The sequence below is a fragment of the Verticillium dahliae genome, genomic scaffold, assembly GCF_000150675.1.
Source record: "Verticillium dahliae VdLs.17 supercont1.6 genomic scaffold, whole genome shotgun sequence".
Taxonomy (NCBI): Eukaryota; Fungi; Ascomycota; class Sordariomycetes; order Glomerellales; family Plectosphaerellaceae; genus Verticillium; species Verticillium dahliae.
Window position 1 is genome coordinate 155,920 of NW_009276926.1, and position 17,940 is coordinate 173,859.

Genomic DNA, 17,940 nt, shown 5'->3' on the forward strand with positions numbered 1-17,940 from the left:
GTCGTTATCGCCCCGGTAAGACTCCTTACCGATGCTGGATCTGACCAATTACCTTCGTTTGGACTTCTGGAAGTCTCCTTTTGTACCTTAACAACAATCAATCCACTTTGTTCAATTCCGTGGTGACAATTGGTTAAGTCCTATGAAGCGAATAAAGCTGATGAAGGTTTACTGAGCGTGCGCGTGAGGCCCTTGTGCTGAGAACTCATGAAACTACACCAGAAGAAACTGACGAGGCCTTGATTGATTGATTGATTGATTGATATATATTTAACACCCCCCGAAGGGGGCAAATCCCACTGACGAGGCCTTGATCCATTCATCACCACTTTGAACTTGTCCCATGAACTACATGTCCGAGATCTTGCGAGACGTACACATGACCTCTCCCACAACCTTCACCGCAGCAGACACGAGTATCGTAAAAGCTAATCGGACAGAAATCGACTGGCAAAACCCCGGTGGCCAAAAAGAAATCGAATTAGGTGATCCAGTAGTGAGAACAATGTTGAGTCAAGATGCGTGAACTGGGAATCGAACCCAGGGCTCCCCGATGGCAACGGAGAATTTTACCACTAAACCATTCACGCTTCGATGAAGGATCAGCGGCCTCAACTATAATCATGATGCTGAGTTGATCCGAGGAAATTACTGGCGCAGAAGCGGACATCGTGAGTATCATGTGTCCCGACTGCTAATTAGTGGACTACTGGAGTCAGAGCGGAAGCGAGGGATGCCAGAATGGTACGGCATCAGCATCAGGGTTCGCAGGGGCTATACGAACGTCTCTTCAGGCCCCATGAGCTGTCCCCCTGAACTGACAAACGTTGGAGCGTCTGCTGATAGCTCAATCAAAGCTGAATTGGTGTCTAAATCTCTTCGTAGAGACTCTTGTTCGTAGAGGCAAAAGATGTTTTGCAAGTTGGTGGTCGATCATAAGCCTACTTCCCAGCAGACGATGTCCATTGAACTCGATAGATTGAATTGCCGAGAGAGCAGCAAAGTAGAACAACAATACTGATGAACTGACGACATGAACGATGAGTCCTGCCTTCTATGAATTTGATATTTCCAGAACGTAAAGCGTAGCCCTCGGGTCAGATGATCCCGGCCGCTCTGAACTTGCCAAACGCCTCGAGCCAACCTTCCACTGGGTCCCTCTCCTCGTCAAAGCCTGTGGCTCTGAGTCTTTCCAGACTCAACTGCCTGTCGAAGGCCAACCACCAGCCCACGCTGTCCAGCTGCACGCTACCAGCTCCCACGCCCTTCTCGACTGCGTCTGTGAGGCCCCTCGTCGCAAAAAGGTGCTTGTGCTTCTCAACGTACTTGCCCGGCTTCAACGCCGTCGCATCAGCCTCGGGCCCAACACCAACCAAGCCAAACCAGCCAGCAATACAAGGCCAGAGCTCGCGAAAGGTTGTCGGCCGTGCCCGGTCCGCCATGTTCACGATCTTCCCACCGCACTCTCCCGGGTGCAGCGCCGCGTGGACGGATATCCTGCCGAGCGTCTGGCTCGATACAGGCGTGAACAGGGCATCAAATCCCGCTTCGCTGCCGGGGAACGGAACCTGGACGTCTCCCGATGCTTCGTTGTTGAGGCGATACAGAGCGAGATACTGCGCCCAGTGGAGCGCCAGCGAAAAGGCCGAACCGTTGGGCGAGAAGCCGACGACGGCGTCGGGACAGACCTCGGTCCACGTCCACGACCGGCCTCTGCTGGCTCTGGTGAGAATCTGTCGGAACCACGGATAGGTGACCGTCTTGGCATAATCCTCCGGCAGCGTGTCAGCCATGGACTCGACGAGCGGGGCCGTGAATGTGCCGCCGGGGTTGTAGATGCCGTAGCCCTTGGCTGGTCGTCAGTCGCTGGGGGTGCGGGTTTTAACACAGCTTCAGGGACCTACTCTTGTGCCGCCGGCGTAGACGATTGACTTGAGCTGGGGACACAGCAGATTGAGGGTGTCGGCGACGCACTGCATCATGCCGCAGTTCACGCGGCATTCTTCCATGTGGTCGTCGTTGACCGGGGAGAAGACTGTCCTCATGGTGTCAGAATGATGGTGGTGCGAGTGAAGCCATCATTTCTGTGTAGCATACCGAAATAAAAGGCGTGCGTGACGTTTTCGATGCCTGGTGCCTTCTCCCCAAGTTGACGCGCCAGAGCGTCCGCATCACCGTCCAGCAGGTTAATCCCTGAAGCGATGTGTGTAGCTTGGGACGTGTGGTTGATGCAGCTGGCCAGTGCAAAGCAGCCTCGGCGACTGGCCTGTTGACGACTGCCGTGACTTGGGAGAAGGTCTGCGGCGCGGGGTAGTCGGACAGAAGTTGGTCGACAGCAGCCCAGCCAAGCAGGCCTGCGGCGCCGAATACAAGGGCGTGGTTTTGGTCTGTCATGGCGTTGGAGAAATTGATCATCTATGACAAGAAGATAATCTGGGTTAGATGATGTTTTTGCAGTGTTGCCGTTGAATGATTACATCCCAGATCCGTTGTCGCTAGAGAAGCCTAAGGCGCTAGCGGCGATGATTCATAGTGAGCGGCCCACGGCCAGCGGTCGCTTTCAGGGCCTGAAGACGCTGAAGCGGTGCTGTCGGGGCGAAAGAGGGCGCTACGTCCCCTGAAAGAAACGAAGACAACGCCATCTTTCGTTCCTATCCACTGGCTCTGGTCAATCCAAGCAACTGGCTCTGGTCAATCCAAGCAACAATGTTGGACCCAGCGACATGAATTGTCATCGATATTATTCCAAGAGCAGAGCATCCCCAGACCCGAGATCCTCAAATCTACACGCCGGCTCCGCCCCCCGCAGACGCTGCTTCTCGGCCTCGACAGCATCCTGCAGCGTGAGCTGCTCCCGTTTGAGCAGCGGAGCCACGAGGCCCTTCCCCCGCTTGACCTCGTCGTGCGTCGCCACCCAATATCTCGCGCCGCTCTCGCCGACCGCGCGAATGCCGTTCAGCGCACCGAGGTTGAGCTGCCGCACCGAGCCCAGCGTGATGCTGTGCAGACCGTGCAGCAGGGCCAGTGTCCTGACGCCGGCCGCCTTGACGCTGGCGAGATCAGAGGCCTGCAGCCCGTGGGGCGTGTAGATGACGGCCTCGGGGCCCGATGCACCGGCGGCATCCGTCTCGAACGTGACCATGAGGGCCGAGTGGAAATAGAGGGGATTGCTCTCTGTGACGATCCGGCTGATGCCGAGCCAGGAGGGCAGACCTGGCGGGCGCGAGGCGTCCTGCCACGCTTTCGAGTCGCGGGAGAAGTGCGGCGTCGTGGTCACCGTGTCGAAATGGCCCCATGCGCGCACCATCTTGGCGGCCTTGGTCGTCGCGATGATGGGGACCGACGACGGCAGCTCGAGGAGCGTTTCCTGGTGGCAGTGGTCTGTGAACTCGTGCGAGATGGCGACGGCATCGATAAAGGTACCAGGCCTTCCTTTTCCTCCTCCTCCTCCTCCTCCCTCATCACCAGCGTCGTCATCTGGCCTCTTGACGGATGCGACGAGTGAGTCAAGTTCGTCCGTGGTCTGGACGCTCGACGCGATGACGTGCCACTGCCTCGAGAACCACGATGCGACATCACACTGAGAGCCCCGAAGCCACGGGTCGATGAGCAGGTTGAAGCGGCTGCGGCCCGGTGGCGGTGTCTGGCCTTCTGGGTACGGCAGCTGCAGGAGCCACGTCGTGTCGGCGTTGAGGTGGATCAGGACTGGTCTGGCCGATTGCAGCGCCGCGCGCCATTGCGTCTTGTCGGTAATGTTGAACGTGTCCGCATTGGGGCGGTTGGCTTCCATTGGAGTAAGCAGCCTCTCGTCTTGTGGAACCAGAGACGGAATGAATACTTGGCCAAGTGCGGCGCAACACTGGTGGAAATGGGCAACGTGATGATGGGGTGATGTGCCCACGTGCGGGGTAACGTCGACGTGTCCCTTGCCCAAGGCCTTGCTGTACTCAGCAGGCCATCGCCTCGATTAGGCAACAAATTATGTGTAGCTGTCGTCCCACCACGACTTCTGTTAGCTTAATTTCTTTGTTGAGAAAAACCACCGAGTCCTCGATTGCTTGCCTTCTAATGAGTACACGTAGAAGTCACGAAACAACCATGACTAAAATGCTGGCCGAGACTGATGTTGTGTTCCTTTACATGACTGAACGGCACGACATCCGAAAGTCGTATGTCCTTCACTTGGATTACACTTCAAGCTCCCTATCGTGACCAGAGGTTCACATCGTGGCCTGTTTTCCCTTTTGCCTTTTCGTGCCCATGTTTACGACAAGCTCCTTACGATGTGATGTAGCGTACTGAAGTCGGTTAAATTCAACATCTTGACCTTCAATGAACTTGATTTGCTCGTACATTTGACTTTTCTCCCCATATGATCAGTCGTATACATGGTAGCTGGAGCGCTGTCTCGGCATACCATGTAGACCCATACGGAGCTGTCCGAGGCCTGGTTCCATCCTGAATTCCTCTCTTGATACAGAGAGTCACCGCAAACTCCGCGGCCCAAACTCCGGGCTGAGCACGACTCGCCACAGGCAACAGCGAGGCCGTCCGCTGCAGCCAGAGCGCCCCCTGCCACCTTGTTTTCCGCGGCCTCGGACATTCTCCGACCACCCAGCACAGGCCCCCCGACCCGCTTGACAGACGAAACTGACAAAAGTGCCAATCTGACACGGCCGCCGCAGCGCGTGCCTCCAGCACCCCGCATGCCCAGACACGGAAGTTCCTCCCAGACGCCTGTACTGCAGAAGGATCGCGCGACGGCGGCCCCGCAATTCGCGGGATCACGAAAAGATCGGCAGCGGCCGCCCCCGCTTCCGGGCCGCCTCGTAAGGCAGAGCGAGAGCGGGTCAGTGCCGGCGCTACGTAGCATGCCACGCCCCGTGGGGAATGGGCCGGTCCGCCATGGGGGGGGGGGGCACGCAAAACCTGCTGGTCGATGAATCTTGATGCCGTTTTCGGCCGGCTTGCGTCTTGACTGCATTGTCCCATTGGTGCGCATATGTGCCGTCGCAACATTGTATGGGGAATATACGAATGTTGCCATGTCTTGCTTCGCCTGTCCCGACTCGAGACGCTGTGAGTTCGTTGGCTATGGCTTGGTGACAGTTGGTTGACCCCCTCGGCTGCCTTCAACTCCTCCTCTTGACATGGCTTTGACTATACGAGTCGTCATTGCGTCTAGCTCACTCCTGCTGCTCTGATGTTTGGTGAAGAAAACGGGCCTCGGACATAGCTGCTCATATTTTGGCGAAGGACGAGACCAACCCTTAGAGGCATGGAAGTCTGACTGGACGCCCCTTTGAACAATACTGACAGCGCAGAATGCAGCCCTAGCCGGCGAAGATCAACAAAATAGTCCTGTATCTGCCAAGAGTGACAATGTCAGATGATGACGAGAAACAAAGTCCAATCACGTCCGGCAGTGGCGGCAACAAAACTGGCAAATGCGTCTATGACTGTTCCGTCTGCGTGTTGTGCTCTTCTGCCAAGGAGGCGCACTGGTGGAGTTTCGAATCCTACGGCAATCGTTTCCTCTTGCGCTACTTTTTCCGCCGTTCCCAGTACTACTCCTCATGTTGCGATGCATGAAACTGGTGATGCGGCTTCTGTTTGGCCCTCTATGCGGCCATGAACTGATCCATAGCTAGACGTAACAGGAAGCCGAACCTTTTTGATGACGGACGTAGAGTTACGGGCCAAGACATGTGACAAGACAAATCTGACATCGTCCGAGGACCAGGTCGGATACTGGCTTGAGGCATGTCGACGAGGGCGTCGAAAAGGTATAAATGCAGGAGCCGTCGTCTCCTCTGTGATCTAACATATCCTCTCTTCCTCACGCTCAACACGATCACATTCACAGACTACCAAGCCCTCCAGACCATACACAGAACCAACCAAAGTCTACCCTTTTCAACACATCAAAATGAAGGCCGCCACCGTCATCGCCACCATCTTCGCCGGAGTCGTCATGGCTTCTCCCGTCGCCAACAAGGCCAGCGGGGCCAGCGAGGCCAACATTGAGAAGCGCTGCCTCTACGACAGCTGCCAGGACTGCTACAGCGCCACTCCTCCCCAGGGTCCCGGCGGCATTGGCGCCTCGACTGGCCAGTAAGTTTTCTCTGAGCATAGGAATTCTTCAGCATGAGTACTCACAGTTTCAAAGCATCATCTACTGCGCCACCTCCTGCTGCTAGAAACCGTCAAATAATGGACCTGCCAGGATATTGGGCCAGCTTCATACTCAGGGCGACCAGGGGTCAGGACGGATCGCTACAAGACTTTGAAGTGGGGTATGAGGTAACCCATCAGGCTAGATTGCTTAGCTTCAATATCAAGACCAGTTGCCTCAGTTCTCACGGCCTATAAATGCTTCCAAAGCATTGAAAGGAATTATGTTATGGTAAAAACTGTCCTTCAAGTTGTCCCCGTGGCATGACATGCGGAAAACCCGAATAGTGACCATTTCACGTCTCTCAAGTGCTATCAGACAGACACAGTGGTGGGCTGCAGCTGAGCTGTGCACATTCCTCGTCATCTGATCTATATGCTGCCCTCTATGCATCATCGAGCAGGCTCACTGACCTAAAGCCATCGCCGACCCTTCTGCGAAACTCCAAATCTCCATGCAACCCCACATCCAATCCCCGAACAGGCGCCTCGGCCCCCTTCTTTTGGGGAATCCCTGGCTGCCTCCGCACCAAGACATGTCTCCCCGCGGTGGGACGCGGTCCGGAAGCTGATCCCACGCATCACATGGGCCTGTGAACTTCCCGCATTGAAATTCCGGACGCTCGCTCTCCGAAACCTACCCAAGCTATCAGCGGAGAGCCACGCTCAGCCCACCCCGTCTTCCCTCCGCAATTGGTGACATTTGGTTCATTAGCCAGAATGCACCTCGTTCTTCAAGGTGCGCTATCCTCTTTGGGCCGACGGCTGCCAGGCTGCGATGGTCCGAAGCATCAAGATGCCACCTTTCCTCGGAGCTCATCCGAGCTTTATCTTGTCGCAAGGGGCATTGCATTGTCCAGCGCAACTTGCTCTTCTTCCTTCACTGTCAATCGCTTCCGAAGCAAACTTTGCAGCCAACAAAACCAACCGTTGCCAGACTATCGCTTCAGTAGACACCAGACAAAGCCAGAGAGAGGTACACACGTGCCTACGCCAGCAACATGTCGGGAACTCAGACGGAAACGCTGGTCCAGCTTCCCATCCATGATGATGGCGTCGACACCAGTGACGCGGACGGCGAGAAACCGATCAAGGTCGACTTTGATCTCCAGATTGGTGTCGAGGAGATTCTCGTCGACGTCGATCCCAGTGTCTCTCTCGAGTTTCTACAGCGAGCGAATGCCCTCGCAGGAAAGCGCCCGCCTCATGTCCCAACCAAGGAGTGGCTCGTCAACACGCACAATGAGCACGTGAAGAAATTCCAAGCCGCAATGGTCGGACAGACAAATGTGCCGAGGATGGTAAAGAAGGTCATTCTGGCCCTCTCATACGCACCATCAACAACACCCATTAAGGACCTCGAGACTGTACGTTCAGAACACACGCCTCTGTGACTGGCGCTCTTTTTTAACATCACAACAGATGCCGCTCAATGAGTTGCTCGTCGAGAATCACCACGAAGAGAAGAAACTTATCGTTAGGACAATAACACAACCTTACCAAGGCGCCGGAGTCGTGACTATCGTGGAGGACGAATTTGGTAACGTTGAGAAGCTGGGAATCTACAACCAGGGAGACTCCAGCATACTCAATGCAGTGCCAGAGGGTTCTGTTGTGCTTATCAAGGAACCATATTACAAATTCAGCGGCAACCATGATTTCATGATTTGCGTCGATCACCCTTCAGACGCCATTCTTCTGCGCCAAGGGCCCGACGATGAGTTGATTCCAGACGTCTTCCGAACTGGTGAAGAGCTCAAAGAGGCGCCTCAGTGGAGAGAAGCTGGCGACAAGGCATATATGGCGAGGAATTATCCCTTGGCCATGGCAAAGTGAGTCCCCCTTACTTTGGGTAGAAACTCGTACACGCATGTGCTAATCGTCATCTGCCAGCTACACGAGAGCCCTCGAATTGGCCCCTGCGGACGATGAGAAGTTCAGATCCGACTTGTGCTTGAAGAGGGCCGGTGTTCAGCTCACACTAAAGTGTTACGACGGCGCCATGGCCGATGCCCTCGCCTCTCTTGGAGGTCCCACAGACTGGAAGTCCTACTTCATCGCCGCGCGCGCAGCCTACGAACTCACATTCTTCGATGTCAGTAAGCAGCACTTTGAGGCGTCCATTGCCATTAAGCCCCCAACACCTCAGATTGAGAAGGAGTACAAGAGATGCCTGGCGCGCGTGGATGAGTCTGAGAACGGCAACTACGACTTTGCGACAATCGCTCAGTCCGTAACCTCCAAAAACATCCACCTTGACAAGGCAAGTTACATCACGAAGACTGAGGTCCGCGATTCACCACACCACGGTCGCGGCCTCTTCGCTACACGCGACATTAAAGCAGGCGAGATTATCTACGCGGAAAAGTCGACATGCGTGCCCAACGAGTTTCACCCCGAACACAACGCCGCCGCTGCCTACGCCCAGCTCGTCGAGCGCTGCAACGACAACCCCTCTGTGCACGAGAAGGTGCTTGGCCTCTACGGCGGAACGTACAAGCGCAGCGGCCGCGAGAGCGAGGTCATTGATGGCAAGCATGTCGTCGATGTCTACCTCCTGGAGTCGATTCGTCGCAAGAACTGCTTCAGCGGAACACACGTATCCGCTCAGGCTGCCAACGCCAACTGGGACATGTGGAAGCAGGGTATGAGCCGAGGCCTCTGGGTCTACTCCGCCTATTCCAACCACTCGTGCCAGCCCAACTCGAACCGGTCCTTTGTTGGGGACATGCTCATCTCCATTGCTGTCGTCGACATTCCTGCCGGCACCGAGATCACGCAGATCTACCTGCCCCCAAAGGCCGCCTACCTCCAGCGTCTTGAACAGTACCGCAAGAGTTGGGGCTTCAAGTGCGCGTGTGACATGTGCGCCGGCGAAGGCAAGAGCCCTAAGGAGATGCACGAGAAGCGCATCGTCGCATTGCGCGAGCTGGAGGCGAATTTGCGCAAGAAGAACATGAGCGCTCGCGTCTACCAGTCCGATGCCATGATTCGAGAAATCGAACGCCTTCACAAACGGCTCGACAACCTCTTTGAGCCAGAGATCTACAGGACGCTTCCTCGCATGATGATGATCTGGCCCTCCATGTGGTTCATGGAGGTGTACCGCACCAGGAAGGCCTGGAAGAAGGCCATTAGGTGGGCGTTGGAGGTGCTGCGCAACTTTGGGTTCATCGACCCGCTGAGGAACATGGACGGCGAGGTTGGCGGTGACGAGTCGACGCTGTGGGTCTTCAAGTCGCAGACGGGTGTGGTGACGTTTGAGACGATCAAGGCGCTGAAGGTGCTTGCTGAAGGGTACTGGGCGCTCGGGGAGACGGTCCTTCAGAGGCAGGCGACGGCGGCGGCCAAGATTGCGCTCAAGTGTATGGTGGGCTTTGTGACGGAGGAGACATATCGGTCTTTCAACTGAGACTTCGGAGCATAACGTGGGCACAAATCAGGACTGGTTGAGTAGCAACATGGGATATTGCACTGGCGTTTAACGGGTTGAGGTTTGTAGAAATTCTATTGCTCTGTTCACTTACAATTGGCTATCAGTCACTGTCAGCCTCGTGGGTCTCATCTTCTTCGCCGTGGTCGCTGTCCTTTCTCGATCTTTACAAGGCAACTCCTTATCAAAGCTATAGATGGCCTCCAACCTGGGCTCGTCTCCACTCTTCGTGTTCAGTAGCTGGACGACGAGTGCGTCAACCGCGGGATTGTTCCTCTTAGCATAGTCGTAAAGCGTCAGTGTGACCAGATTCGGAGGTAGCGCATTGACAAGACGATCAGGCGGCTCCCACGCAAGCTCAGTGAACAGTGAACCACACCCATCACTTCGTGCACCGAGAAATACCTTCACGTCCAATAATAGTATCTCCAGCGTTTCAAATCCACGTAGAGATCCGATTCCGTGGTTGTAAAATTTGGTGTTTGGCTGATCCGCTGTGTGCCGCGGTCCGCTGCACTGAGCGTCATCAATCCAGTACCAGTAGTCCATCTGATTCTTGTAGAACTCATCTTCACCGCCGTCCAGCTGATCAAACTTGTTCTCGTCCGGAAGATCCTCGTGCTCATTACTTGGCAGTCTTGGTTGCCTTTGTTCTGAGCTTCATCATCAGGAGCACCAAGCCATACGAGCTGATACAAAATAAGGCCGTAATACCTACCTGGTCAACAGGATTAGTCACATGCATTACTCTTCCGGCCTTTTGAACTTACGTCTCTCCATCCGTAGTATTTTCCGTTGATGTTCATGGTCCGCAGATAGTCTGCGCCTGTGCTATAGGGACAGTATGCACAGCTGGTCTCATTGGTGATATCGGTAACATATCCTGCATTGATGGCCAAGAACTCATCCATGTACTCCCCACAGGTCGTGTTCTGGGGCAGATCGATGTGAGTCAGCTCGGAAGCCTTGCACTCTACTTCAACATCCCAGATAACGGGCTGGAGCAGTGCACCCATGAGATATGTGAAGGGATTCAAGTAGTACAGCCAGTAGCGCCAGAAAGCTTGTATGCGCGCATATGGCACAACTACTCCACAGAAGTTGATCAGAGCGGTTCCGACTATCAGGGGATTTGCAAGAGCAGCAAAGTACTCGTTCGGGCTGTAAGCTGCAATTGCTTGTGCGATTGAGGTGTACAAGAACTCGTAAACTGGAAAGATCACATTAATTATCAGTGTGCATCAAATGGAAGGTTTCCTAGACTCACGGATCATTTCAAGATATACCTGGCCAGAAATGCTGGCTTCCACGGGAAACCCAGCGGTGAAATACCAGCAAGCAAAGTACAGGGTTCCGCATAAGATGAGAAGGGGTATCTCGGATATGAGCTGCGCCATAATGAAGGCAAACCAGTGATAAGTTTTGGACTTCTTTTCTCGGGTCTCGAAGATGTCTCTGTTGCGGAGGAACAGTGGTTGAAGCTGGTTAATGCATCCAGGGGCGACAAAGACAAAGTTGAAGACGGCCATCAACCGAAGCTGCAAATCGAACAAGCCGTCTCCAATCATCCAATATGTGAAACCGCCAAAGAGGGAGTTGCTGACGTGCAAACCAATTTTGTTCCAGACGTAGTCTGGATTCCGCCAGAGTGCAACCATTTGGCGCCTGGTTACCAGACGAACTTGATAGAATAGAGGCGCGGCGAAGTCCAAGATGTCGTCATTGTTTTTCTCGTCCTCGTCCGAAATCTGAGTGCCGCTGATATGGAAGTTACCCGGTTTGTTCAGATGCTCCAGTTCTTGCATCGCTGATATTCTCTCTTGCGAATCAATCCAGGTCTGCGCCCAGTCGATTTCAGGTCCAAACCTTCCTTGTACAACATCAACAATATGCTCAGCGGGGTTTGCATCCAAATCACATGGAGCGCCGTTTCTAGAAAAGTAATCCAGAACTATGTCGGAGTTCTTTCCGGTGGGACCAAAATAAGTCGTCTTTCCCCCCTTTGTGAGCAGAAGAAGCACATCAAAAGCCTCAAATAAGGCGGCGGAGGGTTGGTGGATCGTGCAAATGATGGTTTGGCCAGAGGCTGCGAGTCTTCGCATGAATCGACAGATTTGGTAGGCCGACTGTCCGTCTAATCCAGATGTCGGCTCATCCAAAAACAGTAGCGAGGGTTTGGCAACAAGCTCCGTAGCCAGTGTCAGGCGTTTTCTCTGTTCGATTGATAACCCAGAGCCAGGATCTATGTAGCTGATCAGATCTTGTAGTTCAAAATAGGGATTTCAACTTACTGCCGACAAGGGCGTGCTTGAGAGACGTTAGTTCGAGCAGGTCCATGATGTGTTGAACGTGTTGGACCTTGTCACTGTCCGGGGTGCCAAAGCTTTGTCGCAATCTAGCAGAAAACAGCAAAGACTCCAAGACGGTGGCGGTGGGTTCGTGGACATCATTCTGCTCACAGTATCCTGTCGTTCTCTGGAAGCTGATCCCTTGCGGCTTGCCGTTGACCATAATACTACCTTCGATCCTGCCACCATCCTTGCGCTGCGCGAGCACATCCATGAGTGTCGTTTTCCCGGCGCCGGAGCTTCCCATGAGGGCCACCAGTTGTCCCGGTTTGACGAATCCCGACACGTCTTTTAGGAGCTGCTTTTCGCGGCCTTGGTGACGAACATAGTAGCTGATGTCCTTGAATGTGAAAACAGTTTGTACAAGATGCGATGTCTTGTTTTCTGATTCAGAGTCGGAAGTAGCAGGCTGGCGTTTGGCAGCCTCTTCGCTGTCCTGAAGTCGAGACATCTCCTTCCGCTGGTTGCGTCGGTGAAATAAGATACTAGAGCCGGTATCCCTGTGGATGTTGAGTTCGGAAGCCAACGCGGTTAAGAGGGCAAATAGAAACCAGAAAGCAACCAGGATCCCAACATTGCGCCAGATCTCGGACACCATTGCGCGATACTGCACCTGGAGGAAGGACTCGCCGTCAATCAGTTGCAAAGCAGGGGCAGAGCCTGCGACAGTGCAGCTTCTGTAAGCGCTCTCGTTATACGTGCTACCAAACGGTACGTATTGTGGCTCGACACATGTCAAAGTCATTGTGCCCATTTCGCTAGCCAGAACGGCATTGAAGGCGTATGCCGCCGGGTTGATGTACCAGATCCAGCGGAACCACGGGTGAATGCTGGCAACAGGAATGAGATATCCTGGTTGTCTTTTTAGCGCAAACGAATCTCTGCAAACTTCGTCAGGTGGAAACCAACCTCCGTAAACCATCATCGCCATGATAACCCATCCGCTAATCTGCGACGCGAACCCAAAGTGCCTACAACAAGCTCCGATCATCCTGAAGAGTGAAGTGAAGCACAGCGTCGCCAAGACATAAATCAGCCAATTCGTGAAAAACTTGCCAGCTTCATGTTGGAGGCCCACCATGAAGTAAAAGATAATATGAAATAGAGTAAACAAGGCCACGACAAGCGGTATGTCGGTTATAACACAAGCCATGGCGTGAGCAGCAGGCCGATGAAATGCAAGTCGCTTGTGGCGCGCAATGATAGGTCGACCTGTGAATGACACTGTCGTCTCGGACAATTTGTTCATCGCGAAGAGAAGAATGGGATAGAACAACGCGCCGGGCTTCATGAAGACGGAGTCGCTGGTGTCTGACAAGTTATAGAACAAGCTTCCTGTGACCAGGGCGAAACAGAATGACGACGCAATTTGAAGGCAGTTGGACCAGCGGTCTCCCCATATGATCCGGAACTGCCTGCGAGGCGTTAGTTCACGCCCCTCAAAGTTTCCCCAGAGATATTCGGGGCATTACCGCTTCGTGCAAGCCCCGACTTGTCGCAGAAAAGAGACGTGATAGGGGCTTGAATACCTCGACAGGGCTTCGATTGTGCGTGTCTTTTCAAGTCTGCAAACGCTGTTGAGAGTCCTGATTTCCTCGCTCAATGATTCCTTCGAAACAAGATCAATGTCTTCCATCATTTGGCGATACATGGCGGAATTTCGATAACGGGTCTCAAATTCGGGAGCGGATTGAGGTACACTATCCTCAAACCCAGATCGGATCAACCTTTCTGTTTCGACAACAACAGAAGTAAGAAAGTCGGCGGTGTTAGCTCCAGGTGGGCTCAAGAAGCCCATGTCTTCGAAATATTTTCTTGCGTCTCTCGTGGACCCATAATAGATCTGACGGCCCTCGGCTAAGAGGAGGACTTTGTCGAACTGAGAGTAGATGCTGTTTCCAGCTTGATACAGAGTGGCCACAATGGACTTTTGCTGCTCATTGGCGGCGCGGCGCAAAGCCTTGACAAAGTCAAGCGCATTACTTGCGTCGAGGCCCCTGGTCGAGTTATCCCAGCATTGCAAAGGGGCCTTTATCATGGTGTTAGCCCAAATGTGCCTGCTATGAGTTTGGGCGAAGGACGTACTCCTGTTTCCATGACTTCTGCAATTGATACTCGTTTCCGCTCACCGCCCGAAACTCCTCGGATGAATTCATTGCCGACGACAGTGTCACTTGTATGGGCAATACCGAGAGTCTCCAAGGTTGATTTGACACCTTTGTCTATCGACGTTGTCGCCATTTCAGAGGTTTGAAATTTGGCTTTGGTTGCTTTTGTCGATGCAGCAAAGTCAATTGTCTCCGCTACCTTCAGAGTCGGGAAATGAAGATCATCTATAAGAGGGTCAGCCTCCGCGACACCTTCCATCAAGGCTTTTTTTGATGCTGCAAGTATCAAACACACCTTCGGTATTCATCACCATGTACTGGCGGAAACGCTTTGCGTGCTTTGCGTCAATGTCGCCATATCGTACGTCGCCATTGACAGCATGAAACTCTTCCCGGCTGTTTGAAATGACTTTTAATAAGGAGGTGCAACCAGACCCAGGCCGTCCAAGTACAAGAAGCTTTCACAACAGTCAGCGTAGTGTACGGACCAGGGGCATCAAAGTAACCTCACCATCTCCCCTGGCCGGACCTGGCCCGAGACTTGATGCAGTATGGTCTACATGGTCATGTTAGGTTCTCGAAATATATCATTGGGACAGGACACTAACTCGTTGCGATGTTGAGCCATTTTTGAAAGGAATCAAGTCGCTGATTACCGACGCACAGGTTGAGCCGAAATCCTCACCAAGGCCATGGACCACTATATCCACACCGCGGAAGGTGACAGTCAGGCGTTTCGACGTGCTATCGTGCATGTTGGACATCGCTGATGGTCCGTGGGCCGCGCCGAAAATGAGATCCGTACAAGAACATGGCTCCTCGGAAAACATGCACCAGGAAAGTCCTGGGTCTTTAAGAGGGCTTCTGGAGAATCCGCCAGAGGCTAGTGGATCCGATAACTCATCTTCTTCAAAAAAGATCCCGAATCTCGGGGCCTGAAGTACTTTTGTTGCACTTTGAGGAGGATTTCTCTTGCTGCCACCACTGAACTGGGTCGTCGCGTCACGAGTCGGATTTACGGGTTTACGGGGGGAGTACAGTGAGCTGGGCAATGACAGTCATCTCGGCAACGCGAGTCATAGCAGCCGAACTCGGATTTATGGACCCTCGGCACTCTTTCTCTCTCTGCGTTGTTCTCTGAGTCCTGTGCAACACTTCGGAGCATATGCAACAAATTCTGTCAACAGATCCACTGGCGCATACTGAAAGACCGAGTCGCGAAATATATCCAGCGGCCATGTCGCCTGTCGCGCATGAGATCGAGGAAGACGACCCTCAGCAGGGAACCACAAAAACAGGCAAAGCTTGCGAGCCCTGTCGGCGCCGTAAGGTCAAATGTGATGGGGTACAACCATGTTCGCAGATCGGCTGCCAAAAGAATCCCTCCCAATGCACCTACAGAGATAGAACCCGGATCAGACGGTCGAGGGCGCGGAGGCAGACCGAGTCGAACCTGGCGACAGCAGCAACTGCGGACCTCGGTGCCAGGGCGTCGGAAAGATATCCGGCACCATCTTCTCGGCCAGAAGAAACAGCTCGTCAGCTGTCTGACGAGCGATATCAAGACCATGATCACACTAGGCTTACAGAAGACGGCCAAGCATCTGGCGACCACGATCTTTATCCTTATGCCAGCATTGTCGCGACTCATGAGGCGCCCCAGTCTACTGATAGCTCTCAGCTGTTCTATGGGCCATCCTCCAATTTCGCCTTCTTGCAACAGCTTCACAGGGGAATCTTGTTTAAGACTGCGCGTAGTCTCCGCCGGGGCGGCGACGTCGAGGAAGGAGGTCCGGGGCTCGACTTGTTCATGCAACGGTCGATATTCTTTGGAGCACCTCAACGCGTGAAACCAAATGCCTCTTTGCCCTCGTTCTCCGACCTGACGCGGCATATTCCATTGGATCAATTGGACCATTTTTTGGACACCTTCAAGACTTCTCATCTCCATATCTACCCTTTCTTGACAAGTGCCGAGATCAACGGGATTTCTCGGCAATTACATGCCATTGATCCTAAGCCCGACTTCCCACCCCAGAAAACAGCGATTGCCTTGGCGGTTCTGGCACTAGGTGCTCTCAGCTCACCGCACACGGAACAGGCCGAGTATCTTTACGCGCTGGCCAAGCGTGAGGCCGTCTTCTTTGACGAAGCTGTCACTCTTTCCATGATACAGTTCTCGGTCCTGCTCTCCGGATATCAGATCAATATGGCTCGGCCAAATTCGGCCTACATCCACCTCGGAACAGCATGCCGAAACGCTTTTTCCATGGGTCTGCATCGACACATCACTGCACCGTCAATGAAGGCTGAGAGCGTTCAGGAGCGCATAGCCACCATTTGGTGTCTGTATTTTCATGAAACGTAAGCGAAGAATCTCATCCAGCCACTGGGTGACGGATCATTACTAAAGCCATTGCCACCGTAGCTGGACGGCACTTACGCTTGGGAGGAAAACGGCAATGAGCATTGTAGACATATCGTGCCCGTTTCCTGAGCACCAGCCAGTCATCGTTGCGCTGTGTCAGCTAGCGCACATTATTGAGAATGGAACGGAGCATATCTATGGGCGGCGATGCGAATCGCTCCATCAGCTCTACCGAGTAGCGGAAAGGATTCATGGTGAGCTGAAGCAGTTTGCGGATCGGCTCAGCATAGGACCGTCGAACAGTCCATGTGGCTCACAAACCTTGAGAGAGCCTGAGCTGCTTCAGATTCATTCCCGTACGTTCATGTCATCCAACGCCCTGAGCGTCCCCCCACAGCCCCCGTGTTGAAAACACAAGCAGATGCTAAGGGAACATCCAGTCTATTACCACGCGATCTTGCACACGTTTCGGCCGTTTCTTGTCGCCAGCGCCGCAATGAGTGCCAGTAAGCGCCAGGCCGAAGGCATGTGGTTACGACAGGCGTGCAGACATGCTGTTGACGCAGCACAAGATTCGATCGTTTACATTGGAAGCGTGATCCGCAACTCTGCCGAAGAGCACGTCTGCAGGGTGAGACTCACGAGTTGAGGTTCTTCGCATTGCAGTGGATGGCTGACCATGAGTGGAAAGGCCATGAGGTACACCGCCTACTTCCTGGAGTGCAACTGCGCTGTGCTATTGCATGACAGTCTGTGGTCCCCGTCAAAGCATCCTCACCACCTCGAGTATGTACAGAGCGCCCTCGATTGTCTCGGCCTCATGGTTCAAGATGCACCTGCGACGCTGGCGCAGGACTCCCTTCAGCAGATATTAAAAGCTGTTGAGAAGGCCATTGCGCACCAGAACAGCCCGGCTGCCTCAACGCCGGGGATGGCAGGAAATCTGACTTCCCAATTCCCTTGTTTGCCGCATACTCACGACGCCAATTCCACCGACCAACACATCCACTTGACTGATCTCTGGGATCAAAGCCACGCCACTGGCGGCAATCCGACGCTATCCGGGGAACAGAACATGCACGAATTCGATTTTGATGTCATGACCACAGATCTTCTCCATTTCTTCGGCCCAAGCAGTGAGGGCAACCCAACAGGCAACCCAAGCTAAGTGTCCTCGCAATACCTAAGCCATGCAGCAGGTCAGCATGTTGCCTGACGAGTGAGTTTCGGCGAAAGGGGGCAACTGTTTCGCGGGGCTACGTATAAGGAGGGCCGACGTCATGCAGTAAGCGAACCGGACCAATTATTCTACTCAATTAGGGACCCCCATCAACAGTTGCCGTCCTTCATTCGGCGGAAGACTCCTGTGACAGCAGCTCAGTGTGTTGTCCTTTGTGGTTGTGCGAGACTTCGGCCATTTGCAATGGGTGGCACAGTACAAATTGTATCTCATGACTTATGGTCATGTTCAAATCCCCTCGGACTGCATCTTGTAAGACATTGTCAGCG

At 53.7% G+C, this 17,940-nt stretch overlaps 6 protein-coding genes and 1 non-coding gene across 7 annotated transcripts; 2 read left to right on the plus strand and 5 right to left on the minus strand.

The window, feature by feature from the left end:
• Positions 1–519: 519 nt before the first annotated feature.
• On the minus strand, positions 520–590 carry VDAG_20117. Its single transcript has one exon. It is a non-coding gene; the product is annotated as a tRNA-Gly (tRNA).
• Positions 591–1,097: 507 nt separating this feature from the next.
• On the minus strand, positions 1,098–2,394 carry VDAG_03600 (SirS; the record flags this gene model as incomplete). The annotated part of the gene is made up of 4 exons (XM_009653684.1): positions 1,098–1,847; positions 1,905–2,035; positions 2,098–2,193; positions 2,220–2,394. The coding sequence occupies 4 exons, from the start codon at positions 2,392–2,394 to the stop codon at positions 1,098–1,100; spliced, it is 1,152 nt and encodes a 383-aa protein (XP_009651979.1).
• Positions 2,395–2,740: 346 nt separating this feature from the next.
• On the minus strand, positions 2,741–3,790 carry VDAG_03601 (uncharacterized protein; the record flags this gene model as incomplete). Its single annotated transcript, XM_009653685.1, has 1 exon — positions 2,741–3,790. One exon carries the CDS (start codon positions 3,788–3,790, stop codon positions 2,741–2,743), a length of 1,050 nt encoding a protein of 349 aa, XP_009651980.1.
• Positions 3,791–4,220: 430 nt separating this feature from the next.
• VDAG_03602 (uncharacterized protein) lies at positions 4,221–4,984 on the minus strand (the record flags this gene model as incomplete). The annotated part of the gene is made up of 2 exons (XM_009653686.1): positions 4,221–4,298; positions 4,418–4,984. 2 exons carry the CDS (start codon positions 4,982–4,984, stop codon positions 4,221–4,223), a joined length of 645 nt encoding a protein of 214 aa, XP_009651981.1.
• Positions 4,985–7,175: 2,191 nt separating this feature from the next.
• VDAG_03603 (TPR domain-containing protein) lies at positions 7,176–9,586 on the plus strand (the record flags this gene model as incomplete). The annotated part of the gene is made up of 3 exons (XM_009653687.1): positions 7,176–7,541; positions 7,597–7,946; positions 8,068–9,586. 3 exons carry the CDS (start codon positions 7,176–7,178, stop codon positions 9,584–9,586), a joined length of 2,235 nt encoding a protein of 744 aa, XP_009651982.1.
• A 107-nt stretch (positions 9,587–9,693) lies between these two features.
• VDAG_03604 (ABC transporter CDR4) lies at positions 9,694–13,993 on the minus strand (the record flags this gene model as incomplete). Its single annotated transcript, XM_009653688.1, has 7 exons — positions 9,694–9,707; positions 9,778–9,952; positions 10,013–10,228; positions 10,378–10,817; positions 10,875–11,849; positions 11,899–13,370; positions 13,485–13,993. 7 exons carry the CDS (start codon positions 13,991–13,993, stop codon positions 9,694–9,696), a joined length of 3,801 nt encoding a protein of 1,266 aa, XP_009651983.1.
• Positions 13,994–14,375: 382 nt separating this feature from the next.
• VDAG_03605 (uncharacterized protein) lies at positions 14,376–17,599 on the plus strand (the record flags this gene model as incomplete). The annotated part of the gene is made up of 4 exons (XM_009653689.1): positions 14,376–14,424; positions 15,251–16,427; positions 16,872–16,937; positions 17,182–17,599. The coding sequence occupies 4 exons, from the start codon at positions 14,376–14,378 to the stop codon at positions 17,597–17,599; spliced, it is 1,710 nt and encodes a 569-aa protein (XP_009651984.1).
• Between the last annotated feature and the right edge of the window lie 341 nt (positions 17,600–17,940).